The sequence below is a fragment of the Mobula hypostoma genome, chromosome 14 (assembly GCF_963921235.1).
Source record: "Mobula hypostoma chromosome 14, sMobHyp1.1, whole genome shotgun sequence".
Lineage (NCBI taxonomy): Eukaryota > Metazoa > Chordata > Chondrichthyes > Myliobatiformes > Myliobatidae > Mobula > Mobula hypostoma.
This window is the reverse complement of record NC_086110.1, coordinates 55827067-55844686: the sequence shown is the minus strand read 5'-3', so window position 1 is coordinate 55844686 and position 17620 is coordinate 55827067. Positions and strand designations below refer to the sequence as shown.

Below are 17620 nucleotides of genomic sequence, written 5' to 3'. Positions count from 1 at the left end.
AAGTCAAGTTACATTAAATCATAAAATGAAAATGATGAGACAGAACAACACACATAAAATGCTGAAGAACTCAGCAGGCCAGGCAGCATCTATGGAAAAGACTAAAGTCCTAATGAAGGATTTCGGCTCAAAGCTTCAGTATTCTTTTCAATGGGTGCTGTCTGACCTGCCAAGTTCCTCCAGCACTTTGTGTATGTTGCTTGGATTTCCAGCATCTGCAGATCTTCTCTTGTTTACGATGAGACAGAGCCTCTATTTTTCTCAAATCCAGATAGAGTTAATATAAGATCTTCATTTAGAGTCACAGTCATGGAAAAGTAAAGCACAGAAACAGACCCTTCAGCCCATCTAGTCAATGCCAAACTTCAACTGCCTACTCCCACTGATCTGCACCAGGACCATATTCCTCCATAACCCTACCATGTACCAGTCCAAGCTTCTCATGCTGACAGCTTATTCCGCAGTCTCATGACCCTCTGAGAGATGTTTCCCCTCATGTTCCCCTTAAACTTTTCACCTTTTATCCTTAACCCATGCCCTCTGGACTCCAGTGGAAAAAGTCTGCTTGCATTTACCCTGTCTGCACCCCTCATAATTTTGTATACCTCTATCAAATCTCTTTTCAATCTATGTTTCAAGGAATAAAGTCTTAGCTTATTCAATCATTCCTTACAACTCAGGTCCCCCAGATCCAGCAACATCCTTGTAAATTTTCTCTGTACTCTTTCAACCTTAACATTTTTCCCGTGGGTTAAGTGACCAAAAGTACACACAAGAATCCAAATTAGAGTTCAGCAACATCTTGTACAACTTCAATATAACATCCCATCTCTTGTACTCAATACTTTGCCATATCAAAGCCAATATACTAAAAGCTTTCTTTACACCCCTATGACTCCACTTTCAACGAATTATGGGGTTGTATTCCCAGAAACCTCAGAGCCCAACCATTCACTGAGTAAGACCTACCATGGTTGACCCTACCAAAGTGGAATACCTTGTACTTTTCTGCATTAAATTCTAATTTTTGAACAGTAAGCGCCTTGCCTTCTCTTTACACAATGATTCAAAGCGATGAATATTGCGATGAACTTTCTCTCCATAGATCTAATACTTTCCCAGGGTATATGATGAATAAACTCACTGGAAGCCCCAGAAGAGTTTATTATTCAGCAATAGGTCAAAATCTATCATGTAACACAGCAGAAAATCTGCAGATGCTGGAAGTCCAAGCAACACACACACACAAAGTACTGGAGGAACACCTCAGGCCAATAACCATCTATGGAAAAAAGTACAGTCGACATGCCCGAAACACCAACTATTTTTTCCATAGATGCTGCCTGGTCTGCTGTGTTCCTCCAGCATTTTGTGTGTGTCGCATGTAATACCAGAATCCATTAATACTTAATAATAGTAACATATTTGGCAATATCATAGCACATTTAATTTCCATAGGCTGTGGAGTGGTGATCAGCAAGAAAATCTCAATTTTCATATTAATGTTTGAAATTAATGCCTTTTCAACAAACTTAAGTCACTGGAATTAAAAAATATTCATAAAATCCCATTATAACACTGTTTGCAAGGAATCAACATTTTTTTTTGGTCCTCTTCATTCCAAATGACACGAAGCTAGGTGGCAGTGTTAGTTGTGAGGAGGATGCTAAGAGGATGCAGGGTGACTTGGATAGGTTGGGTGAGTGGGCAAATTCATGGCAGATGCAATTTAATGTGGATAAATGTGAAGTTATCCACTTTGGTGGCAAAAATAGGAAAACAGATTATTATCTGAATGGTGGCCGATTAGGAAAAGGGGAGGTGCAACGAGACCTGGGTGTCATTATACACCAGTCATTGAAAGTGGGCATGCAGGTACAGCAGGCGGTGAAAAAGGCAAATGGTATGCTGACATTTATAGCGAGAGGATTTGAGTACAGGAGCAGGGAGGTACTACTGCAGTTGTACAAGGCCTTGGTGAGACCACACCTGGAGTATTGTGTGCAGTTTTGGTCCCCTAATCTGAGGAAAGACATCCTTGCCATAGAGGGAGTACAAAGAAGGTTCACCGGATTGATTCCTGGGATGGCAGGACTTTCATATGAAGAAAGACTGGATGAACTGGGCTTGTACTCGTTGGAATTTAGAAGATTGAGGGGGGATCTGATTGAAACGTATAAGATCCTAAAGGATTGGACAGGCTAGATGCAGGAAGATTGTTCCCGATGTTGGGGAAGTCCAGAACGAGGGGCCACAGTTTAAGGATAGAGGGGAAGCCTTTTAGGACCGAGATTAGGAAAAACTTCTTCACACAGAGAGTGGTGAATCTGTGGAATTCTCTGCCACAGGAAACAGTTGAGGCCAGTTCATTGGCTATATTTAAGAGGGAGTTAGATATGGCCCTTGTGGCTACGGGGGTCAGGGGGTATGGAGGGAAGGCAGGGGCGGGGTTCTGAGTTGGATGATCAGCCATGATCATAATAAATGGCGGTGCAGGCTTGAAGGGCCGAATGGCCTACTCCTGCACCTATTTTCTATGTTTCTATGTTTATCATTTCAACCCTCATTCCAGTTCATCTCCTTCCTTCCCACAATTTTTTTCCACCATGTGCACAAGTTAAGAGTGTACTAGGATCAGTGAAGATCCCAAAAGTACTTCATGGCTGGTGTTATATGAAACTATCTTGGTGATAGACCACTTAAAAAAAAAAAATCACATCTTTTATATACACTCAGACCCCACATAACTCTACCCGGCATAGTACTGATTTGTTACAACACAATTATTCGATAATAAAAAATAAATACAAGATAAAAGCATGATTATCCTCCCAAGCTCATCTTCAAAGTGGACAAAACAGACTTGTTTCAGAAAAGAATGCCTTTTTGTACTTTCATCTCTTAAGAGAAACATGAATCTGGGTTCAAGGCTGCAAAGGATTGGTCAACTCTCTTGCTGGAGGCCAATGCCAAAAGTGACCAAGTTCAAGTTTATGATCATGTATCACTCTGAAACACCACAAGCAATGAAAGCATTCTAAAGTTAAATCTACCAGTGATTTGGAAACCAAACAAGAAAGCCTGGGTGATGATTGATGTTTTCGAAAATTGGTTTGTTTCACAATTTGTCCAGCTGTGAAGCAGTATTGTGAGGAGTATGACCCTGAACCTAAAGCATCTTTGGTGCTTGATAATGCAACAGGCCAGCATGAGAAGCCTGATGCACTTTAGACTTGGATTCCTGTAAAAGTAGTTTACCTTCCCACCCAACACCACTTCATTACTCCAATTCTGATAAGGGATCTTTGATCTGAAATGTTAACACAATTTCTCTCTTCACAGATGTTTCCTGATCTGCTGTGTATTCCAGCATTTTGTTTCTCTCTCTCGAGAAGCACACCACCTACATGTAAAAAGCTAACACCCTGTTGGTTACATCAGGGGTCCCCAACCTTTTTTGCAACACGGACCGGCCGACCCGGGGGGGGAGGTAGGATTGCCAACGGACAAGAGTAGCAGTCAAATACATTGTTTTTACCCCGAGAAAGACTACAATGACCATGAGGCCTTGCACGGGCACCAGTGCGCATGCGTGTACCCGCCGATTTTCTTCTCTCCAAATCGTTTTTTGGCGATTCTGTTTGGGTGGGGGGGAGGGGGTGTTAGTCACGACCAGAATATAGGTGATAAGTGGCTAATACACTCAAGTTCGTTTCTAAAAGGGTTTATCTAACGAATTTAATATTAAACACACAGCGCATATTTTCCTCGCATGAATATAGTGATAAGTCAATCATCGGGGAAGACAGGGGAGCTTGAAGTAAGTGTTGAATGAACTTCCAGCAGAGGTGGTAGAGGCAGGTTCAATATTATCATTTAAAGCAAAGTTGGATAGGTATATGGACAGGAAAGGAATGGAGGGTTATGGGCTGAGTGCAGGTCGGTGAGACTAGGTGAGAGTAGCGTTCGGCAAGGACTAGAAGGGCAGAGATGGTCTGTTTCCGTGCTGTAATTGTTATATGGTTAAATGGTTATATAAGTCAATAGCATCATAACATTTTAAGTAGCATTTGGATATTAAACACACAGCACATATTTTCCCCGTATGAACATATAAAATCATTGCAACACACCAATATCGCTGAATCAGTGGGAGCTCTGGGCTTGTTTTCCTGCAACAAGACAGTCCTATCAAGGGGTGATGGGAGACAGCGATACTCGAAGGGGCTTCCTTATGTCCAGTCTATTCCGCAATTTGGTTTTCGTTGCATTCATTGCAGAGATATGTTGGAAATGGAATCAACGCTTTCATGGCTATCTCAGGATATTCAGCCTTGACTTTGATCCAGAATGCCGGCAGAGATGTCAGGTCAAACATACTTTTCAGCACATCGTCATTTGCAAGCTCGAGGAGTTGATCTCCTTCCCGCGCTGACATGGATGATGTGTGCATTCAAGCTCAACAGTGGGTGTGACAGGGAATGAGGAAAGGTGCAGCTGACTCATATCGCCAAATCATACAGTTTCCTCACGGCCCGGTAGCGCATGCTCTGCAGCCCGGTGGTTGGGGACCGCTGGGTTACACAGTGCCTGTAATCAGTCCTATCAAGTGAATGCACTGCAGTTGCTCATCAAGGCTACTCCCAATACATCTGGAACTCATAACTTCAAGAAACAAGGCTACCAGGAACACAAGAAATCTACTACTTGTAGATTCTCCTCCAGTTACACACCACCCTACTTATAACTACCATTCCATCATTGTCACTGGTTTTAGGTCCTAGAACTTCCTTAATCAACAGTAGTTTGGGAGCAGCTGTAGCACATAAAATGCTGCAGCTCAAGGCAACATAGCATTCACATCCATCTTGACAAAAGCAATTTAATATCAGCTTTAAATGCTGGCTTTGTCAACAAACCCTGCAACCCCCAAAGTGGGTGTGGGGGGAACCCTGCATGAATTCCAACAGTGCTTCAGCATTTCTTGAATTTGCTGCTACCCAGGTTTCATCCAGGTTCATCCAAAAAGACTACTGGCTGTAATAGCTGTGATAGGCGGTTCATTAAGTACCTAGCAAAGGGAGATGAATGCTTTTGAACTGCTGAAATTCAGTTTGAAATTTTTAGATTTTCATACTTTTTTTTCCTGTCTTTGGGCCATAGCATGTGATTCACAAATAAAACTTCTCAGTTAAATTGATCAAATTCCCTGGCTGTAACACACATTTATGTGAACAAAGGGTTAGGGCTGAATGTTTTTACAAGGCACTGTATACCAGCGGTCCCCAACCACCGGGCCGCGCACCAGTACGATTTGGCGATGAGTCAGCTGCACCTTTCCTCATTCCCTGTCACACCCACTGTTGAGCTTGAACACACGCGAGCTCATTACGCATGCGTCATCCATGTCAGCACGGGAAGGAGATCAACTCCTCGAGCTTGCAAATGACGGCGGGCTAAAAAGTATGTTTGACACAACATCTCTGCCGGCATTCTGGATCAAAGTCAAGGCTAAATATCCTGAGATAGACACGGAAGCACCGAAAATATTGCTTCCATTTTCAACACATCCCTGCAGTGAATGCAACGAAAACTAAATTGCGGAATAGACTGGACATAAGGAACCCATTTGAGTATCGTTGTCTCCCATCCCCCCTCGATAGGACCGTCTTGTTGCAGGAAAACAAGTATTCAGCCCAGGGCTCCCACTGATTCAGCGATATTGGTGTGTTGCAATGATTTTATATGTTCATACGAGGAAAATATACGGTGTGTTTAATATCCAAACGTTACTTAAAATGTGATGATGCTATTGACTTATAAGTGACTTGTACAACCATATAACAATTACAGCATGGAAACAGGCCATCTCTGCCCTTCTAGTCCGTGTCGAACGCTACTCTCACCTAGTCCCACCGACCTGCACTCAGCCCATAACCGTCCATTCCTTTTCGGTCCATATAGCTGTCCAGTTTAACTTATCCAACCTGCCTCTATCACTTCTACTGGAAGTTCGTTCAACACTTACTTCAAGCTCCCCTATCCTCCCCTGATAATTGACTTATCGCTATATTCACGCGAGGAAAATATGCGCTGTGTGTTTAATATTAAATTCGTTAGATAAACTCTTTTAGAAATTAAATTGAGTGTATTAGCCACTTATCACCTATATTGCGGTCGTGATTAACACCCCCCCCCCGCCGAAGAGAATCGCCAAAAACGATTTGCAGAAAGGAAAACGGCACGTGCACGCATGAGCAATGATGCCCGCGCAAGGCTTCATGGTCATTGTAGTCTTTCTTGGGGTAAACACAATGTATTTGACTGCTACTCTCGTCCGTTGGCAACCATCCCCGCCACCCACCCCCCCACCGGTCGGCCAGTCCTTAAGAATATTGTCAACATGAAACCGGTCCGCAGTGCAAAAAAGGTTGGGGACCCCTGCTGTATACAATACTTAATTTTTACCCTTCCTTAAGTAAAAAGACCAGTATGGCACAAAAAACTCCAAATGTGGTCTTAAACCCAGAGCTCTGTCCTATATTCTTGAAAGACTAAAAAGGTAATTGATTAAGGAATTTAGAGATGCTAATTCATAAAGGGGTTGGGGGAGAGAGAGTCAGAAAATGCCATCTATTTTCTGATTTAGATTTGTCAGGTTAAGGCATACAAGGCATTTCAAACTTTACAGGCTGCCTACAGAATGCCTCAAATTTTGTTAGCCTGTAATCTAGTACAAATTTAACAGTTTAGATAGAATGAAGTAGCAACACATATCAGCTCTGTAACTGGAAAAGCATACAATTTTCAAACTGCTTCTCGCATACTTGGTAAATTAAGGATGGATTTATATTAAACTTTAACAGAAACGAACAAGACAATGTGTGCCATGATGTAAGGCATCTGCCATCTAACCATAACCAAGAAACATCATAGATTTGATATAAGATGAACATTTCAGCTAATAGTTTCTACACCAGGACTGAAAGTAGAAGAACAAAGTATCAACATCCAGTCTCTAAAAAAATAAACAGAAATGTGCAAATGATAGTTCATGATAAGTTGTTAACATTGAGTACCAAGTCCTTACTACTGGAATGTACACAAACTACTTAACAGCTGTTATTTTAAATGCTAGGTTTGCTGTTTTAAATTTGACAGGATATTATACTCCAGCTGACGTACTTGGAGTCTTTACAACAGGGCTTCAAAAATAAGGTTCCTATCACAAAAAAAGTTACAAATTAGTATTTTCGAATGGTCTTATCATCTAAAGCAGTCCAATCCCTTTTTAAAAAAAACTTCAGTAATGAGGAAATCATTGAAGCTTATTGTATCCTCCCATCAACACTCAGAATTGCAAGTTAATATATCTGATGAATCTTGCTTTTTAAAACTTAAAACCATTATTTTATCTAAACAGTACTTTTTAAATCTAAACCAGACAATTAACACAAAGTGAACAAGCACCACCAGGAACTTGGCACTAATTGAATATTATAGCTTCATGTTTTCTTTTAAGATACTTTATAATGATCACTACAAATGCAAAAGCTAAGGAATGGGCAATTTTAATAAATTACATACCTGCAAAGAGCCTATAGGTTCTTTGGACTTTGGAAATCTTACTCTTCACACCAGGGGAAAGGAGATCTACAATGAAAGCAATAGCTTTAGTACAGTGATACCTTACTAGTTTTATAGCAACCCAAGTTTTAATATAAAGGATAATATGGGAAAGGTCATGCAATGGGGTAAATTCAGCTGGGTATCAAAATATATAGACCATTACTTCATGAAAGTTGATAAGATATCACACTAAGGACACATCTTCAAGTGTTTATTTAATGAAGTGTCAATACAAATAAACATTGAAAGATGCAGGTTTATATCTCAATGGAGTAATCTCTTTGTTTCACAAATTAACAAAAAAAAATTCAGTGGGCTTTTAAGAACAGGTGACTATAGAGCTAGAAAACCGCAATGGCAGATATTTTAGTAATGGTAAGGTCTCAAAAGTTTATTCAATGCACAAAAGAAAATAAATAAAAAAAAAATTTACTTCAATTGTAATCATCACATTACCAGTAAAAAAAAACACCCTTTCCATTCATTCATGTTGTTATATGCTTTGGCCTATTTGTGACTTCAGAACCACTCCAACAGCTGATTCTTAAATCATCCTCACAGACGTTTGGGGACTGGTGTTTATTAAGACTAGTATGACGAGTCAAATGTAGTCACACAGACAATTCAGCAGAATTTCCCGTCAACACCCGAGTACATCTGGTCTCACAGACAGGTCAGACATACCAGAGGGAAAAAGACTAACATACAAACATGAAGGAATAGTTCATGGAGTCCTCAACATTGATGACAGAGGTCATAAAGTCTCATGGCTTTAGGACAAATACCAGTGAGGAAATCTCTTCCTGATTATCTATATACCATCCTCCTCCTGTTACGAAACAGTGCCTTCGTGGATAAACACCTGGAAAGCTGCCGGAAGTAGGAAAAGGGCAATATACGCCAGTTGAGGGACTTCAACTTCACCAAGAATGGGTTGGTAGCATCAACAGTCAAGCCTGCCAAACCTTGCAGGACAGAGCTACCAGACTGAGTCTGTGGCAAAAATAAGCAAACCAATGTAAGGAATAAATGTACTTTAATTTCTCCTCACTAACCCAGCTGTGGCAGATGTATCTGCCCATGAAGACTTCGCTAGAAGTGACTACTGCACTGTCCTTGTAGAGACAATAATTCATCTTCACAGTCCAGACAGTCACCACCATGTTCAATGGGCATCAATGACACATTACCCATTAGCAGAACAGTAACGACTACCACCACAATCTGCAATCTTGGGACCCAGCATCTCTCATTCTACCACCATTAACAGGCCTAGCAGTTCAAATGGGCATGCCAGGGGCAATAGCAAGCATACCTATAAATGATGAGCTATCAGCCTAGCATAGCTGCAATGCACACTAAACACATGCAGTAGGCAAGACCAAGAGATTTCACAACAAAATGATCATATCAAAACTTTGCAGTCCTGGTTGTGAGTGCATGGGAAATTAAACGTCTAACAGGAGGTGGCACCTCCAAGAATATTCCTCCTGTTGTTGAACAGATGGGGTTGTGGGGATATTCTTAGAGCCTCTGGACATTATTTGCTTAATTGCCAAAGACTATTCATGCCTAAATGCGATAAAGCTGTAGGGCTTCGATCTGTTTAGTATAAACTGAAATCAACAGATGTCCAGAGAAACCCTTCAATGGTTTAAGTTATTCCAGACAGAAATTAGATGCGCATACCAAATGCTGGTGGAACGCAGCAGGCCAGGCAGCATCTATAGGAAGAGGTACAGCTGACGTTTCGGGCCGAGACCCTTCATCAGAAATTAAGATGATTGAGATTGTTGACAGCCTCATGACATCACTGCAGTGCAGTGCTCTTGGCCTAACCATTTTTGGCTTTCTCGTCAATGACGTTTATTCCATCATAAGGTCAGAGGAGGGATGTTCATTGATGACTCCACAATTCTATTCACAATTTCTCAACAAGTGAAGCACTCCATACCTGCGTACAGCAGGACCAAGACAACTATCAGGCATGAGCTGAATTAGTGGCAAGTAACAGAAGTGGTGACCGATGACCATCTCCAAAAAGACAGTTTAACCATCTTCTCTTGATATTCGTTGGCATTACTACAGTCAAATACTCAACAGCAACACAAGGCAGTCACTAATGAAAAGAAATTTATTAAACCCAAGCACCCCGAATCAAGTGACTTGTCCCCCAGTTGCCTCAAACCCTTGCCACCAATTCTAAAGAAATGTAATGGTATACTCTCCACTTGCCCGAAAGCAGCACCAACTTAAGCAGCTCAATACCATGACTTACAAAAATGCAACTGCTCCAGGGCAAAATTTACAAAATTAAGAGCTTAAATTAAAGTATATTTTAAATATTGATCAAGCTGGAGTCTCTCCATATCCTAGCCAAAACTTAACTCTCAACCAATAGGTAATGACTCTTTTGTAAGAACCTACAGAGTCCAAATTGATTTTAGAATACTTTCTAAAGCCAAGGTACTATGCAGATGCAAGAGTTTCTAGTTCTAAGTGTTTCTTTGATCATTAGAGGCTACCATCATATAGTTACTTTGATTTTCCATCTGCACAACATAATCAAACTCCACTGACTGCTCCCAACACACCTCCAATAAGTTTTGTCTTATGTGCTGAACTGGCTGTCAGACAGTAAATTTGCTGTATTTTAAGTGATTTGAGGTGACATTTAGATCATCTTTATTGAAACAATTTAGTCTAATTCTTATATTCATTGTAGTTATGTTGTTTTCCTTACCTCCCAAGGGTCTCCCATCTACATTATTTAAGCAGGCATCAGCAAAGGAAGTGCAGCAATCAGAGTTCACATTTCAGAAAAATCAGTAACTTTCAAGTGAGAATCAAGAGTGTAATACGTGACTGGGACACTGAAAGGAGCTGACTCTTATGATGAAGCTAGAGTGAATTCTCTTTTCTGGCTCTGTATTGAACCGTGTTTATTTAATAACTGCAAGTTTAATCTGACAATGCAATCTAATGTAATGTCATAACAGAAATCAAGCACTTTGTGAAATAAAAAGTTTAGTCAGTGGTCACCTCCAGCTACAATGATGAAGCATTAGTTCAGTGTTAAATTAACAGGATGTTAAAACCTGTGTATTCCACTGTTCCCTCCAAGCTGCTCATGTATGCAGCCACACAGCAACCAAAATGCTTCTGCATACATAACCTTTGTTGCTGCACAGCTGGAATTTTCTTTTCTATAATGTTTCATTAAGGTACTGCGCAGTTTTCAGCCTATGAAAAAATTTTCAGCTCAGAGCAATGGTTGGTCCATGTAGCTGTAAAAAAAAATTAGAGGGAACGTTGGATTCCCTGTTGCACAAAACTGCTGCTTTGATGAAGCCCAAAAGAAAACTGGCAAATGTTTGGGGACCTTTCTCCACATACTAAAATTTCAGTGTTCAAAGGCAGAACAGGGAATCAACTTTTTACGTTTATTGTATGCTAACACTACAGTTACCTTTACTTATTTCAAGATCAATAGGGTAATCAATATTCTTGATAGGTTTCTGGCAACCCCCAGTCTTTTCATAAACGAAGCGCTTCAGATGCAGGACAAGGACAGGGGGCAATTCTTCCAAGGTAACACGACGACATATCTCAACCTGAAAAATCAAATGGAAATCAAATTACATCAGCTCCATAAGCAAATTAGGAATGAGTATGACTGAATTAAAATTCACAAAATACAATACTGTACAGTCATTGGGGAACTGGATCCATTTACATTCCTTACTATCAAATCTACTTTAAACTATGGTATTCTGTGAAATGATGCCACTCCACCGTCAAACCACCAACACATTTTTCCAAACTGGTGCAAAATAGAGAACATACAAATAGAAGTCATGTCTACAGCTTGATAATGTTTGCAACTGAAAAGGTATTTCACTCTCCCTGTAAGGTATGCATAACTGAAATGAACCCTCTCAATAAAAGGGAAAGAACAAGACAACAAATCAACAATGTTGCTTTTTCCACAATTCCCAACAGCATCAAATCAGTCAGAAACCTGACACCAGAACTCATATTCCTGTTGTTCTACGCTCCACTGCTGACAAAAAAGGCCAAAAGCAATCAGTACAAGTCGAAAATGATGGATGACCCAGCACATTGGCATCTTGCATAGCAAGTTGCTTTTCCTCTATGCAGCAGAGGGAGATGTGTTACAAATTAGGGGAAGTGGACATAGGGGAAAAAATGGCTATCAAACCAGGATATGGAAGAAAAATACTTGGTCAGTTGCTTCACTTAGCATCCATACTCAATTCTGCATGCACTTCCATTCTACACGAGCTTTACCTCTTATCTACACTTGCGTACTCTATCTTCCCACGTCCATATCTGTATTCATTGCAAATCTGCAGATCTCCCTGAAAGTCATACACCTTTCTGATTTGAAAACTTATCAGAAAACCTTTATCGCTGCTAGCAATCAACACTTCATGTCACAAGAAGGAATTTAAAGAAACCAAAATGGCCTACACAAAACTGTTGATGTTTCTATGCTCACAATAATATGCAGGCAGTTCCCTATGGCATTTTAAATGGTTTGATATTAAAGTGACTAAATGTGTAGGTTAATTTTTTTTTAAATGCTGGCAATTTGCAACCAGGTATACTGCTGAAGAACGCACTTACATACACATAATTGAAGAGTGTGTGTGCGCGCGTGTTTGCGCACACAAGTAAAACAAATTCTAATATTTTAAAATTTAACGCTTGGAATTCAGAAGTACATTGTTTTAATGCTCTGGTGTTAGCATACACAATAAAACACTTTAAATAAAAATGTAATTAACAAATAATTTCTACTTGTATTTGAAATCCATTTTATTTACTGGCACATACTTCTTGCTTGGTTTTAGTGGTGTATCCCTGAACAGACTCCCTGGCCACCAAACTTTCCAGAGCATCCTGAACTGTACGAATCTTCTCAGACTGTATATCAAGCTGCAGTGAGAAGAATAGCTGGAGGGTGGCAGATTCCTTGGAGCTTTGCTGGTAAACGACGGACCTAAGGAAAATATAAACAGCAGAGGTATTTTTGAATGCCTTAAATATCTAGTAGCAGATTTGGAATAATGCTAAATATTTGTTTAATTGAAAAAAGTGAATAACTCATTTGTGGAACTGCATTCTTATCATTCCAGCTAATTATGGCCTATAACAATCACTCATTTTCAGTTGCTGATTGACAAACCAGATACTTTCAAGGATAAAGTGGATGACTAACACAGAATCATGCAATACAAAAACAGTGCCAGTTCTTAGAAAGATTTCCAAATTAGCTCCAGTTCAATTCTATTTCTCACAAATCAGCAGATGTCTCCATCTGAGAATACATTTTAATCCTATATTAGGTTCAAAGAGCAAATTCAATATTTCTTTCTTTCTAACCAATTTTGACTATAATATATCTAATTCTCCTGAAGCATCTTTAGTACATTTCTATATATTCATGCAGTGGCAAAAACAGAATCTGTTACTGGCTATACCCTAGTGAGAAATGGATAGATAAAAGCAGAAGGTGGTGGATGTTCCTTCATTCAGCATGTCCACATTGGAGTTGGGAACAGTGACAGTGTCAATTTACAGGAATAGAGACCGAGCACAATAATTCAGAGGTATAAAGAATCCGACATCACAGCAAACGGGGAATTGAAACAAATTATTCAAACAGACAGAAAAAAATCTCAGATGTCTAGTAAAAGAAATGCTGATCATGAAGGTACTGAGCTACCACCAACTTTTTCAGAAAAGAAACTGGCCATTCTTAGTTGTTATACAGTAATTATACTTGACTCCAGTTCCATATACAAGTGGGCAACTCTGAAAGGTATTCAAATAGTCTAGCAAAATCTACTGCATCAAAGCATAACATCAATACTAAGAATAAATTCAGACTAAACACTATGAATTCACCCAAGATTGAATTCAGATATGATAGGCTAAAATTCAGTTCTACAAATATCCTTTGAATGAACACGAAAACATTCATACTTCTGAGAACTTAGAAACAGCTCAAAAGTTCTGCTCAGAGAATCACATCCTTCAGCCAATAACCCATTCTACAACCATTCCTGGATACTGAGGGACAGATTCAAAGACTTGAATATCTGTATACAGTTGAAGTCAGAAGTTTACATACACCTTAGCCAAATACATTTAAACTCAGTTTTTCACAATTCCTGACATTTAATCCTAGAAAACATTTCCTGTCTTAGGTCAGTTAGGATCACTACTTTATTTTAAGAATGTGAAATGTCAGAATAATAGACAGAATGATTTATTTCAGCTTTTATTTCTTTCATCGCTTTCCCAGTGGGTCAGAAGTTTACATACACTTTGTTAGTATTTGGTAGCATTGTCTTTAAGTTGTTTAACTTGGGTCAAACGTTTTGGGTAGCACTGAAAAAGCGTGTGTGAGCAAGAAGGCCTACACACCTGACTCAGTTACACCAGTTCTGCCTGGAGGAATGGAACAAAATTCCAGCAACTTATTGTGAGAAGCTTGTGGAAGTCACAATTAAGCAACATCAAATTTTATTCACCAACCCATACTGCAGGAAATATGATAGTAATTCAATAAATTTGAAATCCATTTTCTGAAATGAATCAGTATGTGCAAATCCAATTTTAAAAGAAGAACTAAGGTTCCTTTTGCTACCAACACATTACTCCCTTTAAAATATTTTCAAATGAAAAAAAGAGAAGCAGATTTAAAATTATTGATAGAAATTGATCTATTTCTCAATTCATGATTCATCATTTCTCAAATGAGGTGATATCCATTGTGAATAGCTCAAAAATTGGTCTGTACTGAAGCAAATGTGGTCAGCTTTTCTTTTCACCTATTACAGCAATTGAGTACACGAAGCAATTTTCATAACCCATTTCTGGAACCTCAGCGCTGACCAATGTGTACTGCACTCTTTATTTTGGCAAACACTTAGTCAAAGGATAATAAACTCCTAAGTTTGCATACTAGCCTTTTCATTCAATAGTTGGCAGTGATGTACTAAACTGGATTAGTTTCAGCAATATAAAATGGTGAGAGCAGCAGTAAGTGAGCCCCATAAAATAAATGTTTTTAAATACAAACTCTCCAAGCAAAGCAAATCAAGTGTCACAACATAAAAATCCACTAATGCTTATTCAAGTGTCTGCACTCCAAGGGTGCATGAAAAACAGAAGTTTCATATATGCTCAATAAAATTATACAGTTTTGTCAATAATAAAAAAAACACAATGAAAATTAATTACCTTATGTGCCCTCCAAATACATCAGTGATGGGAGTCCGAATGAAGTCGGCTTGACGTGTGACAGATGTTTTATTTCTGGGACCTACTTGCTCCCATTCATCTTCACTACCTTCACCTTGCTCCTCCTGATCTTCTTCAGCACCTTGCTGTGATTCAGGTCCATTTGAAACTGTATATTCTATACATTTTTAAATAAAATACTTAAAGATAAGCTTTGCCAGTTTTTCCACCTATGCAGAGTCTAAGGAAATATCTAGTCCGAGGTTGCACTCGTCACAGACATTCAGATGCACAATTATTTTTATATACACATTTGTACATTATACTATTTAGTTGCACTCAAGTCAGATGTTTAATTACTATTAATCATAATAAAAATGTTACTGGATATGAAATCTGAAAAAATGGTACTTTTCTATCATGATTCCACATAAAAAACCTTCAACCAAAATCGACATATTTGATGCATTTGTGTTTTGAGGCCATTCACAGCCTACATCTACATTAACATTCAATAAGGTCATGGCTGATAGCTGACCCTACCTTTCTGTACCTGCCGTAACCACACAATTTTCAAAAACTAACTTGAAATTTTCATAAAAAGGACTGAACAGTCTACTTGTTTAATCAAAAGTCAAATGTACAATCTGTTGCTGCAATGTAAGCATTTCATTAAGGTTTCAATCCTATTAATCAAGGTTTAAAAATACATGAACAGGCCAAAAGTATGTTTACAACACTGGCACATTTCCACGCACAATCTATCACTGCCTTGGATAACCTATTCCCTCATCAATGCCTTCCCCACCAGCACCTCCGTACCCTGATTTGACTGGTCAGTTTATGATTCATTCGTCCATAAACTTAGCTATCCTTGTCCTTACTCCATTAAGTCCTATGCAACTCATCTATCACTCATGTTCTTACATACACTATTTAGTATTTCAACCTTAAATTTTTTATTCCACAGTCAAGCAGTTTCTTTCTAAATTATTCCATACCCATAACAATCATACAACTTTATATTCAATTTCAACTTTCTGATCCTCAAACTGAACAGTTCATCCTAACAGCAGCTGGGCTGCCACCTACAAGCTTCAAACTTTCTCTCATTTAAGAGGTTACTTTTTGGTACTGAAGGCTGTTCTACTTTGTAACTTGCCCTTGCACATGTTTTCAGAGTACTTCTGCTTTGTTTTAACCCATTATATGGGCATAAAACAAGTTTCATTCTACCAACAGCCATCATCACCAAAAAGCACTGCACCTGGCTTGGTCAAAAAGGGATAGATTTTTTAAACAGATAATTGCTAGCATTTAAAAGTAAATAATATAAGTGAAATAGCTTGGGAGGACAACATCACTTTAAGGTGCCAGTTATGTTGAGCTTATTCAATCTTCTATCTTACATGAAGTAAATCTCAAGCAATATTTTGAAACTGACAATAAATTAAAGATTAAAATAAATGTTAATTATCCTCCAGTTGCAAACTGAACAATAAAATTAACCAAATATATACTAAAACCAACAGGCTTAAAAATAATCTAAAGAGAAACACCGAGGTGCTTCGGGTAATCAACTGTCTCACAGTTCTAGTGACTTGGGCATGATCCTGACCTCTTGTGCAAACTGCAGAGAGAGCACTATTATTCCTATGAAAATGTGGGTTTTTCTGAGGAACAGCAGCCTCCACCCATATCCTAAGGATGTGCTGGTTGTCAGGTCGAGGTGTGCTAATTTGCCCCTACTGCAGCTAGCAGATAAGAACATCAGGGGATTATGACTGGCCTTGTGTGAAAGTATAGGTTATAGGGAAGTGTGGGGATGGAATGGAAGGGATTTCTGTGAGACAGCATAGGCTTGATTGTCTGAATGGCTGCCTCCTAATGAGATAACAAAATATGAGAATTCAACCTTCAATTGGCATGCAGAGCAAAATTATATTTTGCCTGGTAAACCAGAACACAGAAAAATATAAAATAGAGTTGATGGAAACACACATTTAAAAATTAACTGGACAAATTTGATCCAGGCAGAACATTAGCCTGAATTATACGATATAAAACATACAAATAGTGCATGATACAAGTACTTCATACCATTTAATTTTGCTACAGTACAATATATACTTTCATTTAGTAGGATGTCTAAATTTTCTGATTGATCTTAATACTATTCTAGGGTCAGATGAATTAGTCACCAAACTTATTATACAACTTACTTTAAAGAGCCTAGCACAAAATATAGTTTGAAATTTAGATTAATGGATTTAACTAAAATACAATCACCAGATTAGAATGTGCGGATCCAAAGGCTTTCTGCCTGATGGTGTTACAAACTAACCATGTATTGGGAATAATTACATTGACATGTTCCTGCTTCAGGGATGAGGTTAATAGGACAAAACATCAAGAATTGCTTACTTTCATTTTGTGGAGTAATCAATTTCTTCAGTGCCAACATTTCTTCATGAAGACCATTTAGAATAAAGCCCAAATATTCTTCTGCATCTTCTTGTCGGCCCTGAATAAGATAAGAACCAAAAGCAAAAATATTTTTAAAAACCATGAAAGTTTCAGCAGGAAACATACGTAGGAAAAATATTTAATCCAATTATTTCATTATCTGCAGTAACCACTTATAGATAAATACAGCAGCCAGTTTACAGGCAAAGTCTCAAAGCAGATGAAATAAATGAGCAATTTTCAGCAAAAA

At 38.8% G+C, this 17620-nt stretch overlaps 1 protein-coding gene across 1 annotated transcript in view; it reads right to left on the bottom strand.

Moving 5' to 3' along the window:
• usp10 (ubiquitin specific peptidase 10) overlaps positions 1-17620 on the bottom strand; it is a 71435-nt gene that overhangs the window by 10240 nt on the left and 43575 nt on the right. The window contains exons 9-13 of the mRNA XM_063067168.1: positions 17329-17428; positions 14905-15082; positions 12490-12655; positions 11099-11243; positions 7588-7653 (exon numbers count right to left, since the gene is read on the bottom strand). Of these exons, the coding sequence (XP_062923238.1) occupies positions 7588-7653; positions 11099-11243; positions 12490-12655; positions 14905-15082; positions 17329-17428 (655 nt within the window). The remainder of the gene's footprint in view (positions 1-7587; positions 7654-11098; positions 11244-12489; positions 12656-14904; positions 15083-17328; positions 17429-17620) is intronic.